Source organism: Bubalus kerabau, chromosome 1 (assembly GCF_029407905.1).
Source record: "Bubalus kerabau isolate K-KA32 ecotype Philippines breed swamp buffalo chromosome 1, PCC_UOA_SB_1v2, whole genome shotgun sequence".
NCBI classification, from domain to species: Eukaryota; Metazoa; Chordata; class Mammalia; order Artiodactyla; family Bovidae; genus Bubalus; species Bubalus kerabau.
In genome coordinates, this window is record NC_073624.1 from 166,507,054 (window position 1) to 166,526,634 (window position 19,581).

Here is a 19,581-nt window from a genome sequence, read left to right on the forward strand (position 1 = left end):
TGCTGTCGTTGCTCAGTCACTCTTTTGCGAGCCCATGGACTATAACCCACCAGGTTCCTGTCCATGGGATTTCCCGGGCAAGAATACTAGAGTGGGTTGCCATTTCCTTTTCTAATCCAACATGACTGGTGTCTTATAAGAGGAGATTAGGAAGCAGACACGGGCGGAGGAAAGATCACGTAAACACACGGAGAAGACGGCCGACTACAGCCCAAGGAGAAAGGCTCAGAAGACAGCGACCCTGCAGACTTCTGGCCTCTGGGCTGGGAGAAACTAAACTCTGCTGCCGAAGCCCCCAGCCTGCGGCACTTTGCGACGGCGGCCCCAGTGAAGCAATTCAACCTTCCTCCCAGGAAGGCTCATTTCGGCCCTAGTCTTACCTCCAGCCCAGATATTTACACCTACTTTCCACACGAGAGTATGGGGGGGTGACTGAAATGATACTGCCCACAGGTTCCTTGGGGCATTTAGCTTTGTTAAAAGACACGGGGTCTCAGGTTGTATGGTTTCCCATGCAAACAGTGACCTTCTCAGAAAGCCACTGCCCCAGGCAATGCCCTCCCCTCTACACTGGAAATGACTACCTCAAGCCCAGGGAACACAACTCAGCCCAAAGGCAAACAGCTGTGAGAAGTGGCATTGCTCGAGGGAGGGAGAAAACGCAGGTAGAGGACCCAGTGCCTTGCAGACCTCTGCTGAGCTGGATGTTTAAATACTAGAGGAGAGCATCACACAGCTTCTGCCCATGGCAATTATCAGGCCCCATATGGCTCAACCGACTTCCCTTTCACTTTTCACTTTCACGCATTGGAGAAGGAAATGGCAACCCACTCCAGTGTTCTTGCCTGGAGAATCCCAGGGACGGGGGAGCCTGGTGGGTTGCCGTCTATGGGGTCGCACAGAGTCGGACACGACTGAAGCAACTTAGCAGCAGCAGCAGCAGCATATGGCTCAACAGAGAAACTGCAGAGCAGCCAAGAGGCACGCAGTAGAGACAGGCTGACTAGAGTGTGCTGCTGGGGAGGGCCCAAGCCTTTCCCCTCTGGGTCTCAATCTGAACAACAGAGCATCCACACCCTGCAGGCAAAGCAGGCAACAGGGACCAAGCCAGCTACCAGGCAGGAGAGGCAGGTGTCACTAGACCCTCTGACATCACATAAGGTAAGGGACTAGCCCTGGGCAGGGCAGAGTCTCCCCTCTCCAGCCGAGGAGGAAGCAGCACTGAAATTACTCTGTGCTGGAGAACTAAATTTCTTGCTTTCTGGTCCTGCACTGCTGGGAAGTGAGGTGGGAGGTAGACCCCCCCACCCCGCCCCCACCCCACCTCCTCCACATTCAGCGCTCCGCTTCCTCCAGCTCACACCCTAGCTTAGGCTTTGTTCACTTCATCACTTGACAAATAGTTGCTGAGAACAGCCATGTGCCGAGCACTGCGAGAAGAGGCACCCCTGACCTCAAGGAGCTGAGAGTCGAGTGGACAAGGCACTGGCGGTCAGGAAAAAGACACAGGAGAACGCGACTACAAACAGTGTCAGGTACCACACAGAAACGAAATGGGGCGTACAAAACTGAGAGAGAAACTCTGATCTCCGTGTGTCAGGGAGGAAAGAAACCCTGGGGAGGTGAGGGTGAGTGGAAGGCTGAGGCGGACCTCATGACACAAATTCAGGGCAGCAGTGAGGCAATGATCTTTGTGGGAGATGGTTCCACCTGTGCAAAGGACCTGAGGCAGGAGGAGCTAGTGCAGGCTGGAAATGGCAAGATCAGTATCCTCCAGTGAAGCGCCCCGCACCATCGCCCAGGCAGCCACCCAGGTCTGCAGGCGGACCTCCAGGGGACCACTGCACCCCAGTCAGGGCCCCCAGGACCAGTTCTTAAAGGAGGAATATGACAACATGGGCAAGAAAGAGACTGACCCAAAACAGAGGGTCGGCTTCCTGTTGCAGAGAACCTTATTTCTTCAACAAGCACATGTGCCATGACCTGGTAGGCCAGTATGCCCTCCGCTCATGGGCTGGGCGCCAGGATGCTCAAGGCCCAGGGCCTTGCCAGTGGTGTGGCAGGACTGGGCAGAGAGCCAGGGGTTGGAATCCAACAAAGCCAGGCTGGAAACCTGGTTCTACTAGGAGTGAGGTCCTCAGGGCCTCAGTTCCCTCATCTCAAAAGCAGGAAGATGATGCCTTGCATGGGGAGTATAAGGCTCCAGCAAGAAAGCACCTTTAGGGACTTCCCTGGTGGCCCAGTGGCTAAGACTCTGTGCTCCCGAGGCAGAGGGCCTGGGTTCAATCCCTGGTCAGGGAACCAGATCCCACACGCAGCAGCTAAGAGTTCACATGCCGCAATTAGCACCCGGCACAACAAATATATTTTTTAAAATAAATTTAAAAAGCTACTTTAAAAAAGCACCTTTAAAATACTGATAATCTTTGCATGCTCTGAGAACAGGGCAGGTGGAAATAACAGAAAGCGACACACACGGTGATTTATAGGAAGAAGGCTGGGCTTCTCGGGGGCATGATCAGCAGTCATGCAGGGCCTTAAGCTTGGAGGCTCTCCATTCGATTTAATCTCTGCTGTTGCTCTTTTAAAAGCCTAAAAAGTTTAAAATGAAGGACCCTGCATTTCCATTTTGCACTGAATCCCACAAATTACATAGCTGGTTCCCCCTGTAAATAAATGTTAAGTTCCTGTGGATAAGATTGATGGGGTCTAATCCTCTTGTTCCCATTTGGATAATGTTATGAAAAGAACTAAAGCTCAGAAAACAGCCGAAAAGGACTTCAGTATAGCCAAACAGTACACAACCTATTCATCTAGTACTCAACCATCTTCTCTCCCTTTCCCCACTTACCCCCTCCCCACACTTATGAAGTGAGAAATAGCAGCTTCCAGGTACAGGGGAATATAGAACTTCTAACAGAAACAGACACCTGGGACACAAAGGTGGCAAGGCTAGGGTCCCTCTGTTCCAAATGGGCGAGCTAAGCGCTAATGGCTCTGTGCCCCGCACTTCTCTGTCTAGAAGAAACTTCCCCTCTCCTTTCAGGAAGCCAGGAGCCTCTGCATTGATAAGAAATGCAAACTGTGTGTACCAGTTGGCAGTAATCTCGCTCTTACTAAAAGGATAGTCTGAATTTGTGGCAAATAAATCTCTGAAAGAAATATAACTGAATTACTTTAAAGCCCACGGCCCTAGAAGCCAGTGTTTACCGAGTATGAAGCAGAGATCCAGCCTAAAGGGTAACGCCTTCATATCAAGGTGGTCCCCGTAAAACAGCTCTCATCCGGGATGAACACAAGGCCCTGACCCATGATGAACTAACATTTACTGGATGTGAACTCTAGACCAAGTACTGTTCTAAGCACTTTAGTTGTGTTTTCTTAATTTATCCTCATAGTATGTTTATCCCCATTTTACAGACAGGAAGGCTAAGGCCCAGAGAAGCTAAGCCACTTGTCCAAGTTCACACAGAACATGGCAGAGCGGGAATTAGCCACGAGGCCATCTGGCATCAGAGGCGGTTCTCAACCACCAATCAAGACTACAGCATGGCTTTGAGTAAATAGTCTGCACCCTCAGCTTGCTGTAAAATGACAGGTGGGACCAGGTAACCCCTAAGGCCCCACTTTTCTCCAAAAGGGAGATGTAGAAAAGTGCAGCAGTTAAGAGGCCAGACTTAGGTATAAAGTGGATCTGCCAGGCCTTCTTTAGAGGTGCTGCAACCAGGGGCTGTGAATGAAAAGCTTAAAAGAATGACTGGCATACTGAGTGCGGCACAAGCAGAAGCTGCCAACACCACACAGCCGTGGGCACAGCCAGGGTGACTAAAGGCTCTCGAATTCCAGGGGACTTCCCTGACAGTCCGCAGTTAAGATTCTGCACTTCCAATGTAGAGGGTGTGGGTTTGATCCCTGGTCGGGGAACTAAAATCCCACATGCCACACGTGGCCAAATAAATAAAGGCTTCCTAATTCCAGTTCTCAAAGCTCCTGAGGTTTCCTGGGAAAAGCCCCTCTCTGGGGACACCATGGCTGACAGCACCTGAGATTAGGAAACCCGTCGTGGAGCCCAGGGAACAAACACCCTTGCCCCTCTTCTTGCCTCTTGCTGGCTGCTGGCCACTCGAGCTGCCCTGGCCCAACTATCTCAGTCAAACCTCCAGTAACTGTGAGCCAAGACAGCAACAACCGTGAAGAGCATTTCCCACAGGGCCGATTTCAAGTTCACTGGAAACCCCACTGCACTGGTAGCCAGGGGACGAGGGGTAAACTTCTTCCCACTGGAAACCAAGTCCCTCCCCCATCAGACTCGATCTGTGCTGGCTCAAATGCTGGGCCACCCACCCAAATGCTGGAAAATTACTTAACTCTGTTCATCAGCCCCCTTACTTAAAAAACACTGGCAACACAGCCTAGCCAGTAAAAGTGGTCTAGACTCAGGATTCTTGCGTTCAAATCCCAGCTAAACCAGGTATAAGCCTTGTGACTTAAAGCAAGTCAACTCATGGACCTGGCCTGTTTCCTCATCTATAAAATAAGGGATAATAAGAATAATAGCATTTCCCCCAGAGACAAGTGTAACTGAATTAATGTTTGCAAAGCACTTGGATATAGATTTACTCTTGTCATTATTTCTTTGAAGTACTGTGTGATTAAAGGAGATAACTGTAACACCCAATGGGCACCCAGGAAATGTGAGTGCCATCAATATACTTATTATTACTATTATTCTAGCCAACACTGCCCTTTCAGCCTTGGGAGATAAAGAAAAGTCTTCCGCACCTTGGAAGTGGGAGCAGAAACCCCAAATGGAAGCCAGCAGTGCCGGGGGAGGCTGTCCCGAAAGTCGGGTGCTCAGGGAAAGGGGAAAGGGCCCGGCTTCATCCAGCCGAGGATCCCCAGGCCGGGTCATCGCAAAATGCCCGCGATCAAGTCCCCAGACCCCACGGCCGGCGGCAGATGCGGCCCCTTCGGACCGGTCCTCCAAAGAACTCTCCGAAGAGAATTAAAGGGGAGTTGCTGCCCACACTAATCTGCCAACAGCTGTTGGCGCTGACTGCTGGGAAGAAAACAGAAAACAAACCAACACCAGGGCTCGCAGAGTCCTGCTCGCGTCTTCCACTTGGAGGCCTGGCCCCTGGGAGAGAACTGGGCTGCGGAGGGTCCCGCGGAGCGCTGGGGTCCCAGCCAAGAGGGAAGCGAGGAAGGGACGCTGCATCCCGACCCTCCAGAGGCTCCGCTGAGCTCCGCCGCCTGGACCGACAGACCCCGGCTCGCGGGCGCCGACGGGGACCGGGAGGGGGCGGCCCGGAGGCGTCGGGGCCTCCCGGCCAGGCCCGAGTCCCAGGTCCCCAGCCCCGGCCTCCCCGGGCCCCGCTACCCGAGCCCCACCCCAGGGTCCCCGAGCCACCCGGTCCCTCCGCGCTTACCCGGGGCCGGAGCCCGCGCCAGCAGCACGGCCACCGCCAGCGCCAGGAGCCGCATCTCCCCGCCGCGCCCGGCGCTGTGACGCGGGAGCAGCGCCACCGCCTGCCCGCCACCCGCCCCCCACTCCTCCCCCGACCCCGCCGCCGCGCAGCCCGCCCCGCGCCCGCCCCCCGCCCGGCTCCGGCCCCCGCCCCTCCGGCCGCCTGCCCCGACGCCCGGCCAGGGCTTCTGGGCTGACGGCGAGGGCGAGGCCCCGCCGGCGATCCTCTACCGAAACCTGCAGGCGGCTCATTTCACCACTCCCATTTCACAGATGTGAACACTGAGGTTCTGGGAGGCAATGGATCCGATACAGGGCATACGTAGCTGCAATGATATTGGAGGTCAGTTTGCATCACAGGCCAGTTATTGCTACGGGGACGGTGTCTGGGAGCTTGGGTGAAAGATGGGGTGGGGGGCAACTACCAAATGCGGGGACTTCCTGGACCTAAGGCTAACCTGTTGCCCAGCGAACCTCCTGCAGTCTCTACACAGAGACCTTTGGGAGCCAAGGAGCAGCTGAATTCGAATGGGGGGTGGGGGGTGTCATGCATGGGGATGCTTGGAAAATGGAGAAGGTTCACACGCATAAGTTCAGAGTGTGCGAACACTATAAACTGTGATGACCGCTTAGGGTGCCCCCAGCCACAGACATTGGCTAGATACTCTGCAGCATGTCACTAAACCCTGCCACTGTGAGACCCTGGGACAGCTCCTCAACCTCCACGCGCCTCAGTTTACTCCATCTGTACAATGGGGAGATGGGCATGTCCCTCACTGGGTGCTTAAGAAGATCAAGTGAGACAGTTCCAGTTAAGGCATTGTACCTGGCCCCTGGGTGGTGAATGTCACCTGTCTTTACTATTATCGCTGCAGATAAGGAAGCAGAGGCAGGGAGATGAAAGGGCTGTTTCTGGTCACACAGCCAGGATGTGGTGAGAAGGCCATTCTGCCCATCTCATCCTGAGTCAGTGCCTGATCTCTTCCCCATGCTTCCAAATTTGGGGCCAGAGCCTAACTAATGTGTTAGTCCAGCACTTCTGGAGCAAAGAAAATGTGTGTTAGATACGTTTTGCATGTGTCTGTCAAAGGAGGGCTTTGTGGGGTTCCAGAAAAGGTGGACCCTAATTTGGAGTGGGGTCCCTGAAGGAAGAAGAGAACATGGCCCCTGTCTCCTTCCCTCTAAAAGCAGTGAACGAGGGTGGGGAAGGCATGGGACAGAGGTGGTACTGCCCACTGGCTGCTTTTAGCCCCAGGTCATGTCCCAGAGGACAAGTCCACCCTGCAGCCCAGGCCAGTGGGTGCACAGCACTTGTGATGTCTCCAAATGCCAGGTATTCCCTGGGGTCCTAAGGCCAAGAGTCCATAGGACTCTTCTAGCTGAGGACTCTCACAAGGAGCAGGGCTCTGCAGGGACTGGGCTGACCGTCCAGGCAGCCTGACGGGAAGGAGCAGCCCCACCTCTTCTCACCAGGTGGTGACAGAGTTGAGGAGTCCATGGGGAACTGGCTGCAAGGTTGCTGGGTCTGATGCCAAGGACAAGAAGTGAGGGCAAGAACTGGTGTCAAACAGGATCCTACAACCCAGGAATACAGACATTTCTGGGAGACTTCCAGACCAGAGCTGGGAAACCACTTTGCATGTATGAGCAACTAAACCTCACACCCACCCCTGTGAGGTCCCAGGGTCCATTTTACAGGTTAGTAAGCTTAGGCGCAGAGAGGTCTCCTATCCAGGGCTCTTGGGCCACAGAGTGTCTGGATGGAGAACTTGGATTCTGACTATGGAAGACAGTGCTTGGTGAGACAGGGGAAAGGATGCCAGAGGAGGAATGCTGATTCTGAAAGCTGACCAGTGTCCCACCCTGGGTACCACTTGTGGGTCCCTGGGCAACATAACCTCTCTGAACCTCATTGTCCGGATGATGGTGACATGCGTAAAATGGCACGTCGGCATGACTGCAGGTGGGCAGGAAGCTAAGGAAGTGGCAGGCCTGTGCGGTGTCCTCTGAGACCTCCCACCTCAACCTTTGTGCTTGCGATTTACTCCCTGTTGGGGGAAAGTAGAAAGAGCCCTTTACACAGGTGGGGCACACTCAGGGGAGCCAATTATCGCTTTAGTATCATTTCTAAATATCATTTCCTGCAGAAGTGAGCAGATATTCAATCCAAAATCAGACTTAAGGGCCCACCCTTTGCCTTGCCCTCTCTTTGCCAAAATTGATGTTGTGCTGGAGATTTAGGGGCTGAAAAGTGCTTTTCTTATAGTTCTGTGACACCTAACAGTATTCTCTTTTCAGTATTCTCTTTGCAGCTATCTCTCTCAGTCCTTTTCAGCTTCTGAAATAATCTACCAGAATATCTCGACCTTTGCTGCAGACATAGGAACAGGGAAACACACCCAGTCTCCAGGGCAGACACCATCAATGACCCAGATGAGATTCAGGATTTCAGTTATCCTGGATACAATAGCAAAGGCCTTCCCGATACTTCCCTTCCCCTTGCTGCTGCTGCCTGCTAACTCACTCACAACCTTAAGACAATTTGAAAATCCTCCACCAACTTATTTGTCCAACTCCTGGCTCCATCAGGTCTGACTGTGTTCTGAATTAGAAGAATAATACAATCCAATTATTTTTAAAAGTTTTCTCTTCTAAAAATCCCCCTGTCTGGGGTTTCTGGATGAGTGTTCAGACTGTTCTGAAGTTGATCCAGATCCCTGAGGACACTAAGCTATGCTGAGGCCCTACTCAGCTAGTCCTGAATCTATACCAGTCACTACTGAAAGAATCTTAGAAATCCAAGTGCCCTTAAAATAAATTACATGGCAGGCTACGAAGTGGAGGTCTCCTTTTCTTCTTCCAGTATTCAGTTGTCTGCTAAAGCCTGGTCTGAGATGAAAGAGGATGGCATGGTTTTCTAATCAGCTTGACTTTGTGTATAGCAAGTATATTCTTAAGCTAAAAGCACCAAGGAAAAGTAAGCACCCCCATCTAAGGTTCTCAGCGGATTTCTGTGTTGCTTTTTCAGTCTGGATTTATACAAGTAATTTTTAAGATCTCCTCCTTCTTGCTGTTCACAGGCATTTTGGAGCCAAAAGCACTTAGTTGCATGCTTGAATTATCACCAATAGAGAGTGAACAAAGACTTTGGACAAAAGAGGTTTCAGCTGTGACTGATGAGAGAGAGGATAGGAAAGAAGAGGTCGTGGTTACAGAGGACGCGTCTATCCAATCAGAAGAAGAAGAAGTCATGAGCCAGCAAGGGTGGGATTTGGACAGAAATTGCACCATCTTTCCCCTGCACAAACAGGGAAGGGGTGGGGAATGCACTGGTTTTTCCCTAAAGGTAAGGAGATGAGAAGCTGTAAGGCTGACAGTACAGCTGGATAGAAAGAGCTTCTCCAAACCAAGCTGTAAGATATAAGTTCAGGTCATTCCTTGACCTTAGCAGCGATTGTTAGCTTGGTTGTCAGGCTCTGCAGGCTGGTTGGATGCAGAGGGAAAAAAAAAAATTGGCCCCTAGGTTCTAGAACTGGAGAAAGAAATGGCAACCCACTCCAGTATTCTTGCCAGGAGAATCCCAGGAACAGAGGAGCCTGGTGGGACGTCGTCTTTGGGGTCGCACAGAGTCAGACACGACTGAAGCGACTTAGCAGCAGCAGCAGATTCTAGAAGGCTCCAGATAGAAGAGATTGGAATGAGGGCAGGTTTAGGAAGTGGACAGGTCACCTGTATCACTGATCACACCAGAGGCCATGCCTGCTTCCTCTTCCGTGTCTTGCTGGAAGCCTCGACAGTGAAAGCAGCCCTTGAACTGAACCTTCTAGTATCCTGGGAGAGTTCCACCAGCAGAGGGTAAGGGACTGTTCCAGAGCAGGGAACAGATTGCCAAAGCACAGTGACTGAAGGACACAGGAGGGGCATCAGCATTTCTGCTTCAGGGGACAAGGGTTCAATCTGTGGTCAAGGAACTAAGATCCCACATGTTACCAGCCAAATATATTAAAAGTAATAATAACAAATTAAAAGACACAGACATTTCAAGTCTTGCAGGTGGCTCCTGAGAGCTTAATTGACCAGTTGCATCTGGGGAGTGAGATGTGGACGGAGGTACAGGCCGGAACAAAGCCCTAGAGGCCCCCGAATGCCAGATCCAGGAGTTTGTACTTCATCCCAAAGATGGTGGGTGACGTCAGTGAAGGAGGGGAGGTGTCACAAGGCTCCTCCAGGCATCACAGAGAGGGCACCACTAGGTTTGGAAGCAGGGACTTCACTGAGTCTAATATCTCCAATGTTATTGACAGTAATCCAAGCGAAGTGTTGAATTTTAGAGTCTGTGACTCACAACGAGGGTACAGAAAAAGGAACGACAGTTGACTCATCCTCAAGCCAATACGAGATGCCTTGGAAACCAGTGTCATTGTCCAGGATCTGAGACAGGGGAGGGCTGAGTGCTGAGCCCTGGAAGCGCATTCTTGCATGGTGCCCAGTGCATGGTGGGCCATCAGTAAACATCTCGGCAGTGCATGGGTGCACTAGTAAGTGGAGAAAGGAAGCTGTTTCTCAGGCTGCCATAACAAAGTGCCACAAACTGAGGGACCTAAAGCACAGAAATAAATTGTTCTAACCGTTCTGGAAGCTAAAAACCTGAGATCAAGGTCTCAGCAAGTTTGGTTTCCACTGGAGCTTCTCTCCTCGGCTTGTGTATGGGCATTTCCCCCTCTGTGTCACCCCCTCTGTGTCTTCATCTGCTCTTTCTTCTCTGTGTATCTGGATCCTAATCTTTTCCTCTTATAAGGGCACCAGTTATATGGGATTAGGGCCCAGCCTAATGACCTTATTTTAATGTAACCACTTTTTTAAAGGGCCCATTTCCAAATACAGTCACTTTCTGTCTGGGAGAGATTCAATTCAACCCATAATAGTAGGGAAGAAGGGAGGAGGAGGGAAGAAGAAGGCAGACAAAGAGGGAGCAGATAAAGGGAGCTAAGAAATAGAGATGGGGGTAGGGAGCCAGGAGACTGAAGACTCAGTCACCAAGGTCAGCTAGCAAGAAGAGGGATGGCTAATCCCAAAACAAAGTAACAAAAGAACCAAGAAAATCGCTCACCCTAACCTGGGACTGAAAAGCAGAGAGTCTAGCGGAAGATCCTTCTTTCCTCTCACACATTCGGATGTTCGTGAGTAGCAGCCTTTCCACTGGTGCTCAGTTGCTTTACGACGCTGTGTTAGTCTCTGCTGCCCAGCAAAGTGAAGCAGCGATGTGTGCACATATATCCCCTCTTTGTCACCACAGAGCACTGATGGAATTCCCTGTGCTAAAGAGTAGGCGTTCATTAATTTTCTATTTTATACGTGTGTGTGTGTGTGTGTGTGTGTGAAGTCACTCACTCATGTCCAACTCTTTGCGACCCCATGGACTGGAGCCTACCAGGTTCCTCTGTCCATGGGATTTTCCAGGCAAGAGTACTGGAGTGGGTTGCCATCTCCTCCAGGGAATCTTCCTGACCCAGGGATCAAACCCCGGTCTCCTGCATTGTAGGCAGACCCTTTACCATCTGAGCCACCAGGGAAACCTATATATATGGGCTTCCCTGGTGACTCAGATGATAAGAGAATCTGCTTGCCAATGCAGGAGGCCTGGGTTCAATCCTTGGTTTGGGAAGATCCCCTGGAGGAGGAAATGCTGTATATATGTCATTCCTAATCTGCCAGTTCATCTCACTTCACTTTTCCTACTTGGTGTCCATACATTTGTTCTAAATAGCAGCCTTTCTTGGACCACAGCAATCCAGAGCTAGGAGCAGCTTTCATACCGGCACCCACCCGCTTCAGGGCTCCATCAGCCCCGCTTTGATGAACCCATCCTGGTCTCCTTGCTCCACCTTCACTGTGTGCTGTGGGCACTTATTACTTTGTGTTTAATCAAACAAGGATGGATCAGTGCTCAAGGCTGGCAGAGCCTGTCCTTGGAGAAACAGCCTTCAATGGGCAGCATGGACCCCCTAGGGGTTTTTGGAAATGTGTGGAACAGTTTTGATTGTCACAATGATTTGAGGGGTAGATGCACAACTAACATTCAGAGAGCATGATGTGAAAGCCCTAGATTGCAGTGGGCAGTCCTGCAAGGGAAATAACAGTGCCCACAAAATGCCAATCATGCCCACGTTAGAAATGAGAGTGGTGGGAGGCCACTGACTCAGGCAAGAGAAGGCTTCTGGAGTTTGTAGGAAGAGTGTGCACAAGATTCAGAGTCATGTGCAAGCACCGACCGGCTGTCGATTGTCTTCCGTCAGCTACAGGTCAGCATGCTGCTCTCGGACTAGGCATCTCCAAGCCGAGTCTCTCACCGCCAGTCTGGCTTTTCTCTCTGCTTCTGCGGGGAAGTGCTGAGTCCAGCTCTCAGTTCCCCTGGGCCAGGAAAATCAGAGACAGGACTGCTCAGCTGCCTCCCGAACAGTGGCCCAAATAGAGCCAGGGCTGGTCAAAAGGGAAGCCTGGCTGATAGCTCAGCCTCCATCACAGCCAGGCCAGGTTGCTGCTCCCAGCCTTCCTGGCTAGATGAGGACAAGATGCAGGAAGCTAGTGTTTTGTGCAGTATCCAGAGTAACCTCTTTTTGAGTGAGAAAACGTCCCACTCACTCCCTTAAGAGCACACACACATGTACCTCACTCCACACACGGATGGATGAGAGATGAGACATCTTCGGGGTATGTTTCCCTCTCCCTAGTACCCACCCACCCCTCCACAGATGAGCTATGAGATCTGGTCCTAACTCTTCTCCGTGGTCACTCCCTAACTCCATTTCCATTCCCTCAGGGACTTCCTCTATAGCTAACTAATGAATTAATTCATGTAAAAGGCTTAAATTAGTATGTGAGCTTTCCAAGGATATTATTATTAAAATAGAGAAGGACAAGTCTTGAGTCAGTGAATGGCTCTCCAATGATGAAATTGCTGAACCATTAATTGCCTGAAGAGATGATTGTGGGGACAAAGGAGCAAGCTCTCTAGAGGACAAAATAAACCCTTTCCCGTCTTTATAATGATAGCCTTTGTTTTAGAAGTTCAGAGTCCCAGTCTTATCTCAGTTTGGGATATCTGGACTAATTGCCTTGTCAGGAGGTGCTGGATTTCTCTCCTCTTAAACCTCTGCTTGAAGAGGTACTACCTGTTCCAGGAAGCCTTCCAAGTCCCAAAGACTGAGTTAGTTCCCCTCTTCAGAGCTCCCACACTTTCCTATACAAACCTCTACACACAGCATCATAAATGTGCCTACTGGACTCTCTGATCCCCAAGACCAGACACTGGCCATCGATCATCTCTGTGTCCTTCCTGCTTGAGCCCAGGCCCTGGCTGTGGAGGAAGCAGTGGGTGAGTGTCTGTGGAATAAATGAGGGGTGTTCCACATGAGTGCTCCTTGGTTTCATTTCTCAATCAGAGTTCCAGGGCTCCTCCTGCTCCCTAATGGAATTCTTAAAACTTTAGGGCAAAAATTTAAAGCACATGGATTTTCTGCTTACAACACTTTATAAACATTTTGTGGCACATGATTTCTGTGCCCTTGTTTGTATGTAGGTTGGCCACCGGGATGCCCTTAGACGATACAGCTTTACATGCTGTCCACACTGGGAGATTGTGTCATCTTACTATGCTGCAGTTAGGACCCAGCAGCCCCAGAAGAATCTGCCTTGCATTCAATCCCATACTCACTTAGGAGGCAACTTGGTTTTGCAAGCACCAAGCTCAACAGTGGTATAAAACTAATGTTGTCAATTTGAGTTTTATTGCTGATGCAATTGCTTTGTATTTAATGTATAAATTTGTTTTTATTTTAGAGTTATCAAGGAACTATAAACTAGAATATTTGTTATTTAGGTCATTGTGTAAGCAGCAAAAAGTAACTCAATGTGGGCCCGGTAAGAATGTTCTTGGCGTTTGAAAGAACAGTATTCAGGTTTAAAAAAATAGTGCTGTCAGTAATTCTCTCTCTCTCTTCCTAAGACGATGGTAACTGGCACTTCAGTTCCTGGGCATGCTCTGGGAGGGGCTGCAGGAAGTCCAGCAACAAAGCATCAGTAAGCCCCAACAAGCCCATTAGAGCATCATTCATGGACCTTCTTTCTAGGTCCTTGTGCTCCACCCCAGCCAGGCACAGCACAGCCCAGCACACACATACATACACACCCAGTCACACTCATGCATACCCACGCACACACACGCATGTGTACACACACATGGTCTTGTCACCATGGCATTTTCATGAACTTCTTTCTCCATCTTCCCTACAGCTCAGCATGCCCTGGTGCTCATCAGCCCTGTCCCAGCTCATTTCTAGGGGGGGCCTTCCAGTCTATCTCCCTGAAAGGGGGAGCAGTAGAGGCTTAGAGTAGAAAGGAAGGGAACATACCGTATTCTCTTACCCAACCTCCAGGCCACCACGTACTCACATGCCAGAAGCCCTGCAACCCCAGCCCAAAGCACTCTGCATGCTCAGGACCGGTAAGCCACTCTGTTTTGCCAAAAGCCAACCTCTGGGTTTCAATTGCCTTCATGCCATTCCAGGTATATAACTCAACAAGCACTGATTGAGCCCTCACTGTGGGCTCACTCTCCTGAGGACCTGGGACCCAGAAGGCTCCCCACCAGAAACACGGGCCTACATGCTTAGCTCTGGCCCTTGTTCTTCAGCATCTGTAGTCATTTGTCAGGGCTGCCTTGACAAGACACTCAGACTGGGGGGCTTGGGCAGCAGACATGTATCATCTCCCAGTTTTGGAGGACAAGTTCAAGATCAAGGCATCTGCAGGGTTGTGTCTTCTGAAGCCTGCCTCCTTGGCTTGCAGATGGCTGTCCTCTCCCTATGTCTTCACGTGGTCTTTCTTCTGTGTATATCCGTGTCCTAATCTCCTCCTTTTATAAAGACATCGATCACAATGGATTAGGTCCCATGCTAATAATGACCTCATTTTACTTACTTCTTTAAAGATCTTATCTCCAAATAAGATCGCATTCTGAGATTCTAGACTTTGACCTTGAAATTTGGGAGTGAAGGACACAATTCAACCCATGACAACATCCATAACTGAACACCTCAGAGACTCCTATGGAAAAGTCAGTCAGGACTCCACCATCTGCGATGGACCCTCATCCTCTCCCACCAGCCTCATACCTGGACCACCTTGGTGATGTCACATTCCCCCGTCAATGCATCCTCCTTAGCATCTGCCATTTGTCTCTTGCCTTTTCTCTCTCCCTTCTCCAACTTCATTTTTCCTTCATCCTGCAGCAATGCCTATGGCAACCCACTCCAGTGCTCTTGCCTGGAAAATCCCATGGACGGAGGAGCCTGGTGGGCTGCAGTCCATGGGGTCGTTAAGAGTTGGACACGACTGAGCGACTTCACTTTCACTTTTCACTTTCATGCACTGGAGAAGGAAATGGCAACCCGCTCCAGTGTTCTTGCCTGGAGAATCCCAGGGACGGGGGAGCCTCGTGAGCTGCCATCTTTGGGGTCGCACAGAGTCGGACACGACTGAAGCGACTTAGCTGCAGCAGCCGCTGCTGCAATGCCTTCCGCTTCTTTCCCTGCAGAGCCCCCCTTTCGTGATCTTGTTCTCTTCCCAGTGTCGCTATCTTTCACCCTTTCTCTCAGTTGACCTCCCACCAGTTTTCTCACAAGATCTCCCTCTCACTCACAGCTCTCAACCTTTATCAGAAATGAGGACACACCACGAAAAGAACTTTGCAATTTAACTCTCTTGCGTTGGCTGCATTCTCATTCATTATAATGTGCTCTTCAAATCAAAGCTAATTCAATTCAGAAGAGCCAAAGTTTAAGATGTCAAGAGCTGGGCTTTGCAAAGTGTGGTCTGTAGACCACAAATGTGGAGGCTGAAAGTCCCTTGTGTCACTTCTGACCTCAGGTTATGTTTGATTAAATGTTTTATTGCCTTTTTATTATAAAATCCATACTTCCTCAACTAGAAAACAAAGAATAATGCATATTACAGGAAAACTAAAATTTATTGACAATTATCAACTGGAAATAATCACTGATATTTCATTACACCTGCAGTATTTCCATGAATTTCTATTTATCTAGTAAATGGACAATTTTCCATGTTATTTCCTAATTAGTCACATCTAATACATACAAAATTTTTGATATCCATTTTGTCTCAATCTTTCAGTTACCTCTTTTTTTAATTTATTTGAGCTTCCAAGGTAAATATATCCTTTTTCTAAAAAAAGAACAGAATTTTCTGTCCATTATATATAACATTTCTGTTTCACATTTTATTGACTTGGTTGTAACTTTCAGAACAATGTTAAATAAAAATTGTGATAAATTACATATTCTACCTGATTTCATGATCCAATGGATGTTGGCAATTTGATTTCTGGTTCCTCTGCCTTTTCTAAATCCAGTTTGAACATTTAGAAGTTCATGGTTCATGTACTGTTGAAGCCTGGCTTGGAGAATTTTGAGCATTACTTTATTAGTGTGTGAGATGAATGCAATTGTGCAGTGGTGTAAACTTTCTTTGGCATTGCCTTTCTTTGGGATTGGAATGAAAACTGACCTTTTCCAGTCCTGTGGCCACTGCTGAGTTTTCCAAATTTGCTGGCATATTGAGTTCAGCACTTGCGCAGCATCATCTTTTAGGATCTGAAATAGCTCAACTGGAATTCCATCACCTTCACTAGCTTTGTTCATAGGAATGTTTCCTAAGGCCCTCTTAACTTCACATTCCCAGGATGTCTGGCTCTAGGTGAGTGATCACACCATCGTGGTTATCTGGGTCATGAAGATCTTTTTTGTATAGTTCTTCTTTGTATTCTTGCCACCTCTTTGTATTATCTTCTGCTTCTGTTAGGTCCGTACCATTTCTGTCCTTTATTGAGCCCATCGTTCACGAAATGTTCCCTTGGTATCTCTAATTTTCTTGAAGAGATCGCTAGTCTTTCCCATTCCATTATTTTCCTCTATTTCTTTTCATTGACCACTGAGGAAGGCTTTCTTATCTCTTCTTGCTATTCTTTGGAACTCTGCATTCAAATGGGTATACTTAGCAACTGAAAAACCACAGCAATCATCTGAAGAAATTTTCTATCCTCAGTTCAAAAAATAATATAGGAATTATTGGTGTATTTGTTATTTTAATTGCTATGTAATTTGCATACTATAAAATTCAGGTTTTTAAAACATAAAATTCAGTGGTTTACAGGATATTCACAAAGTTGTGTAATCACCACTGCTATCTAGTCCAAGAATGCTTTCATCACCCCAAGAAGAAACCCCAAATCCATTAGCAATCACTTCCCATTCCTCCTCTTCCCTTGAATCCCAAGCAATCATCAATCTGCTTTCCATAACTATAAATTTGCCTGTTTGGAAATTTCACATAAATAGAACAATGTGTTTGTAGCCTTTTGTGTCTAGCTTCTTTCACTTTGAATAGTATCTTCAAGGTTCATCCCTGTCGTAGAATAAATTGGTACTGAATTCTTTTTATGGTTGAATAATTGTGTTTAGCCATTCATCACTAGATGGTTATTTTCACTTTTGCTATGAATATTCATGTGCAAGTTTTTGCACGGACATTTGTTTTCAATTATCAGAACTCCGGGCCATATGCTAACTTTATTTTTAGCTTTTTGAGGAACTGCCAGAATATTTTCTGAAGTGGCTGCATCATTTTACATTCCTACCAGCAATGTATGAGGTTCCAATTTCTCCACATCCTCACCAATGCTTCTTCTTATATCTTTATCTTTATTTTTATTATAGGCAGGTCACTGTAGTTTTGGCTTGCATCTCTCTAAAGACTAATGATTTGAGTATATTTTCATATGTTTATTAGTCATTTGTATATCTCCTTTGAAGAAATGCTTTTCAAATTTTTCCCGTTTTTTAATTGGGATGCTTGTTTTTTATCGAGTATTTTGTATAGTACTAGATCCTTATCAGATATGTGATGTACACCTATGTCTCCCATTTTGTGGATTTGTGGATTGTTTTTCACTTTCTTAATAAAATTTTATGAACACAAAAGTTTTTAACTTTCATGAAGTCCAATTCATGTATTTTTTGTTTGCTTGTGCTTTTGGGGTCATATCTAAGAGAAATCACTGCTTAATCCAAGATCGTGAAGATGTACACCCCTGTTTTCCTCTACAAATTTTATAGTTTTAGCTCTTACATTTAGATCTTTTTTATTTTAACTTTTATATATGGTGTGAGGTACCATACCAACTTCACTCTTTTGCATAGTTATTCAGTTGTTTCGGCTGAAAAGATCCTTCTTTCTCCGGTTGAATTATCTAGGCACCATAGGTGAAAAACAATTCACAATAAATATATGGGTTTTTAATTTTTTTAAATATCTACTGAGACTATCATAAGATCCTTCTTTCCATATGAAGTATTGTTAGATTTAATTTTGTCTTTACAGTCATGAGATGACCCAAACTCATGTCTTGGTGAATTGTTCTTTTCACCCTATAAATTTGATTTGAGATCATTTTGTGTTTCTAAGTGAGATCAATATATTTTTCACTCTTTCAGCCCCATCTTTGTCAGGCTTTCACATTTCTGTAAATTTCGTAAAACAAGTTCCATTTCTCTTTACAGTCTAGGGAAATAAAGGGTGTAAAGTGGTTCAAGATCTAAGACGTTTGAGATCCCACAACCCTCTGGAAAGGTTCCCCTTCCTCACCCTGATCCTTGTCTTATTTGGTGGGGGTCCCAGGCCTCTACAAAATGATAAGTTTAAACCACAAATGAATACTTACCTGAGCTGAGTTTAAGATATGTTTTAAAAATAAGTCATTATCTTAAGAAAAATTTTGTCCCATCCTTCCTTTATCCGTGTCAGCTAAAATTATCCCCTACATTAGAAATGTGTTTCCCCAAGGTTCTTGTCATCTTTTGCTTGTCCTGAACACCCTGATCTCCAGCTGCTACTATTTAATCCAAAGAAAATACAACCTGTGGAGTTGACATGTTTGCTTTTATAAATACCTTGCATCTGTCTTTATGATAAAATGTGGCTTCTCCGTGTGATGGTGAGAGTGCAGGCTCTGGAGCCAGGCTGCCTGAGTGTGAAAACTGATTCCGCCGTGCACCAGCCCTATGACCTTGGCAAGGTCTCAGCTTACTCACCTGTAGGACGGGACTAATCATAGGACCTGCACCTCGCTGGATGGTGGAGAGCATTACATGACATCATATTCGTAATGTGTTTAGAACAATGCTTGGCCCTTAGAATATCTGTGTTAACACAAAAATACACTTGTCTTTTAAAGGCTGAAGTTCCAGAGCTTAGATGCTATGCCTCATTTTATTTCCTTTGCAACTAATTTCTGAATAGGAAAGTTCTCCTCTTTGCCAGTGCTCGCTCTGGCTCAGCTTCTTCCTCTCAGACTGTCCTTGGATTCTACCTGCTCACTGCTGCTGCTGCTTAGTCACTCAGTCGTGTCCGGCTCTGTGCGACCCCATGGACTACAGCCCGCCGGGCTCCTCTGTCCATGGGGTTTTCTAGGCAAGAGTACTGGGGTGGGTTGCCATGCCCTCCTCCAGGGAATTTTCCCCATCCAGGGATCGAACCTGGGTATCCTGCATTGCTGGTAGGTTCTTTACAGCTGAGCCACCAGGGAAGTCCACCTGCCTACTAGACTCCCTCAAACACCACGTAGTTCTTCTGATAAAAGCTTGACAAAGTTTGAACCATTGTCCCATCCCTTTTTTCTTCCTGGGGATCCTCCAACCTCTTTCAAAGTGGATTGAGAAAGTCTGTGCCCCTGCCACATCTTGAAAATGGTGCTGAGATATCATTCCCATGGTGGACATCTGTTCCAAAATGATCCCATGGCTCCTGCTGCACTGGGACCGGTAGAGAAGGCATGTAACACTAGGCCACATAAAGCAGCATAGTAACCACACACGCTGCTGCTGCTGCTGCTGAGATGCGTCAGTCATGTCCAACTGTGCGACCCCAGAGACGGCGGCCCACCAGGCTCCCCCGTCCCTGGGACTCTCCAGGCAAGAACACTGGAGTGGGTTGCCATTTCCTTCTCCAATGCATGAAAGTGAAAAGTGAAAGTGAAG

At 48.0% G+C, this 19,581-nt stretch overlaps 1 protein-coding gene across 1 annotated transcript in view; it reads right to left on the reverse strand.

Annotated features, from left to right (window-relative positions):
• VSTM4 (V-set and transmembrane domain containing 4) overlaps nucleotides 1-5,533 on the reverse strand; it is an 81,682-nt gene extending 76,149 nt beyond the window's left edge. Inside the window, exon 1 of the mRNA XM_055538385.1 lies at nucleotides 5,430-5,533. Coding sequence (XP_055394360.1) covers nucleotides 5,430-5,484 — 55 coding nt within the window. The 5' untranslated portion in view covers nucleotides 5,485-5,533. The remainder of the gene's footprint in view (nucleotides 1-5,429) is intronic.
• Nucleotides 5,534-19,581: the final 14,048 nt, after the last annotated feature.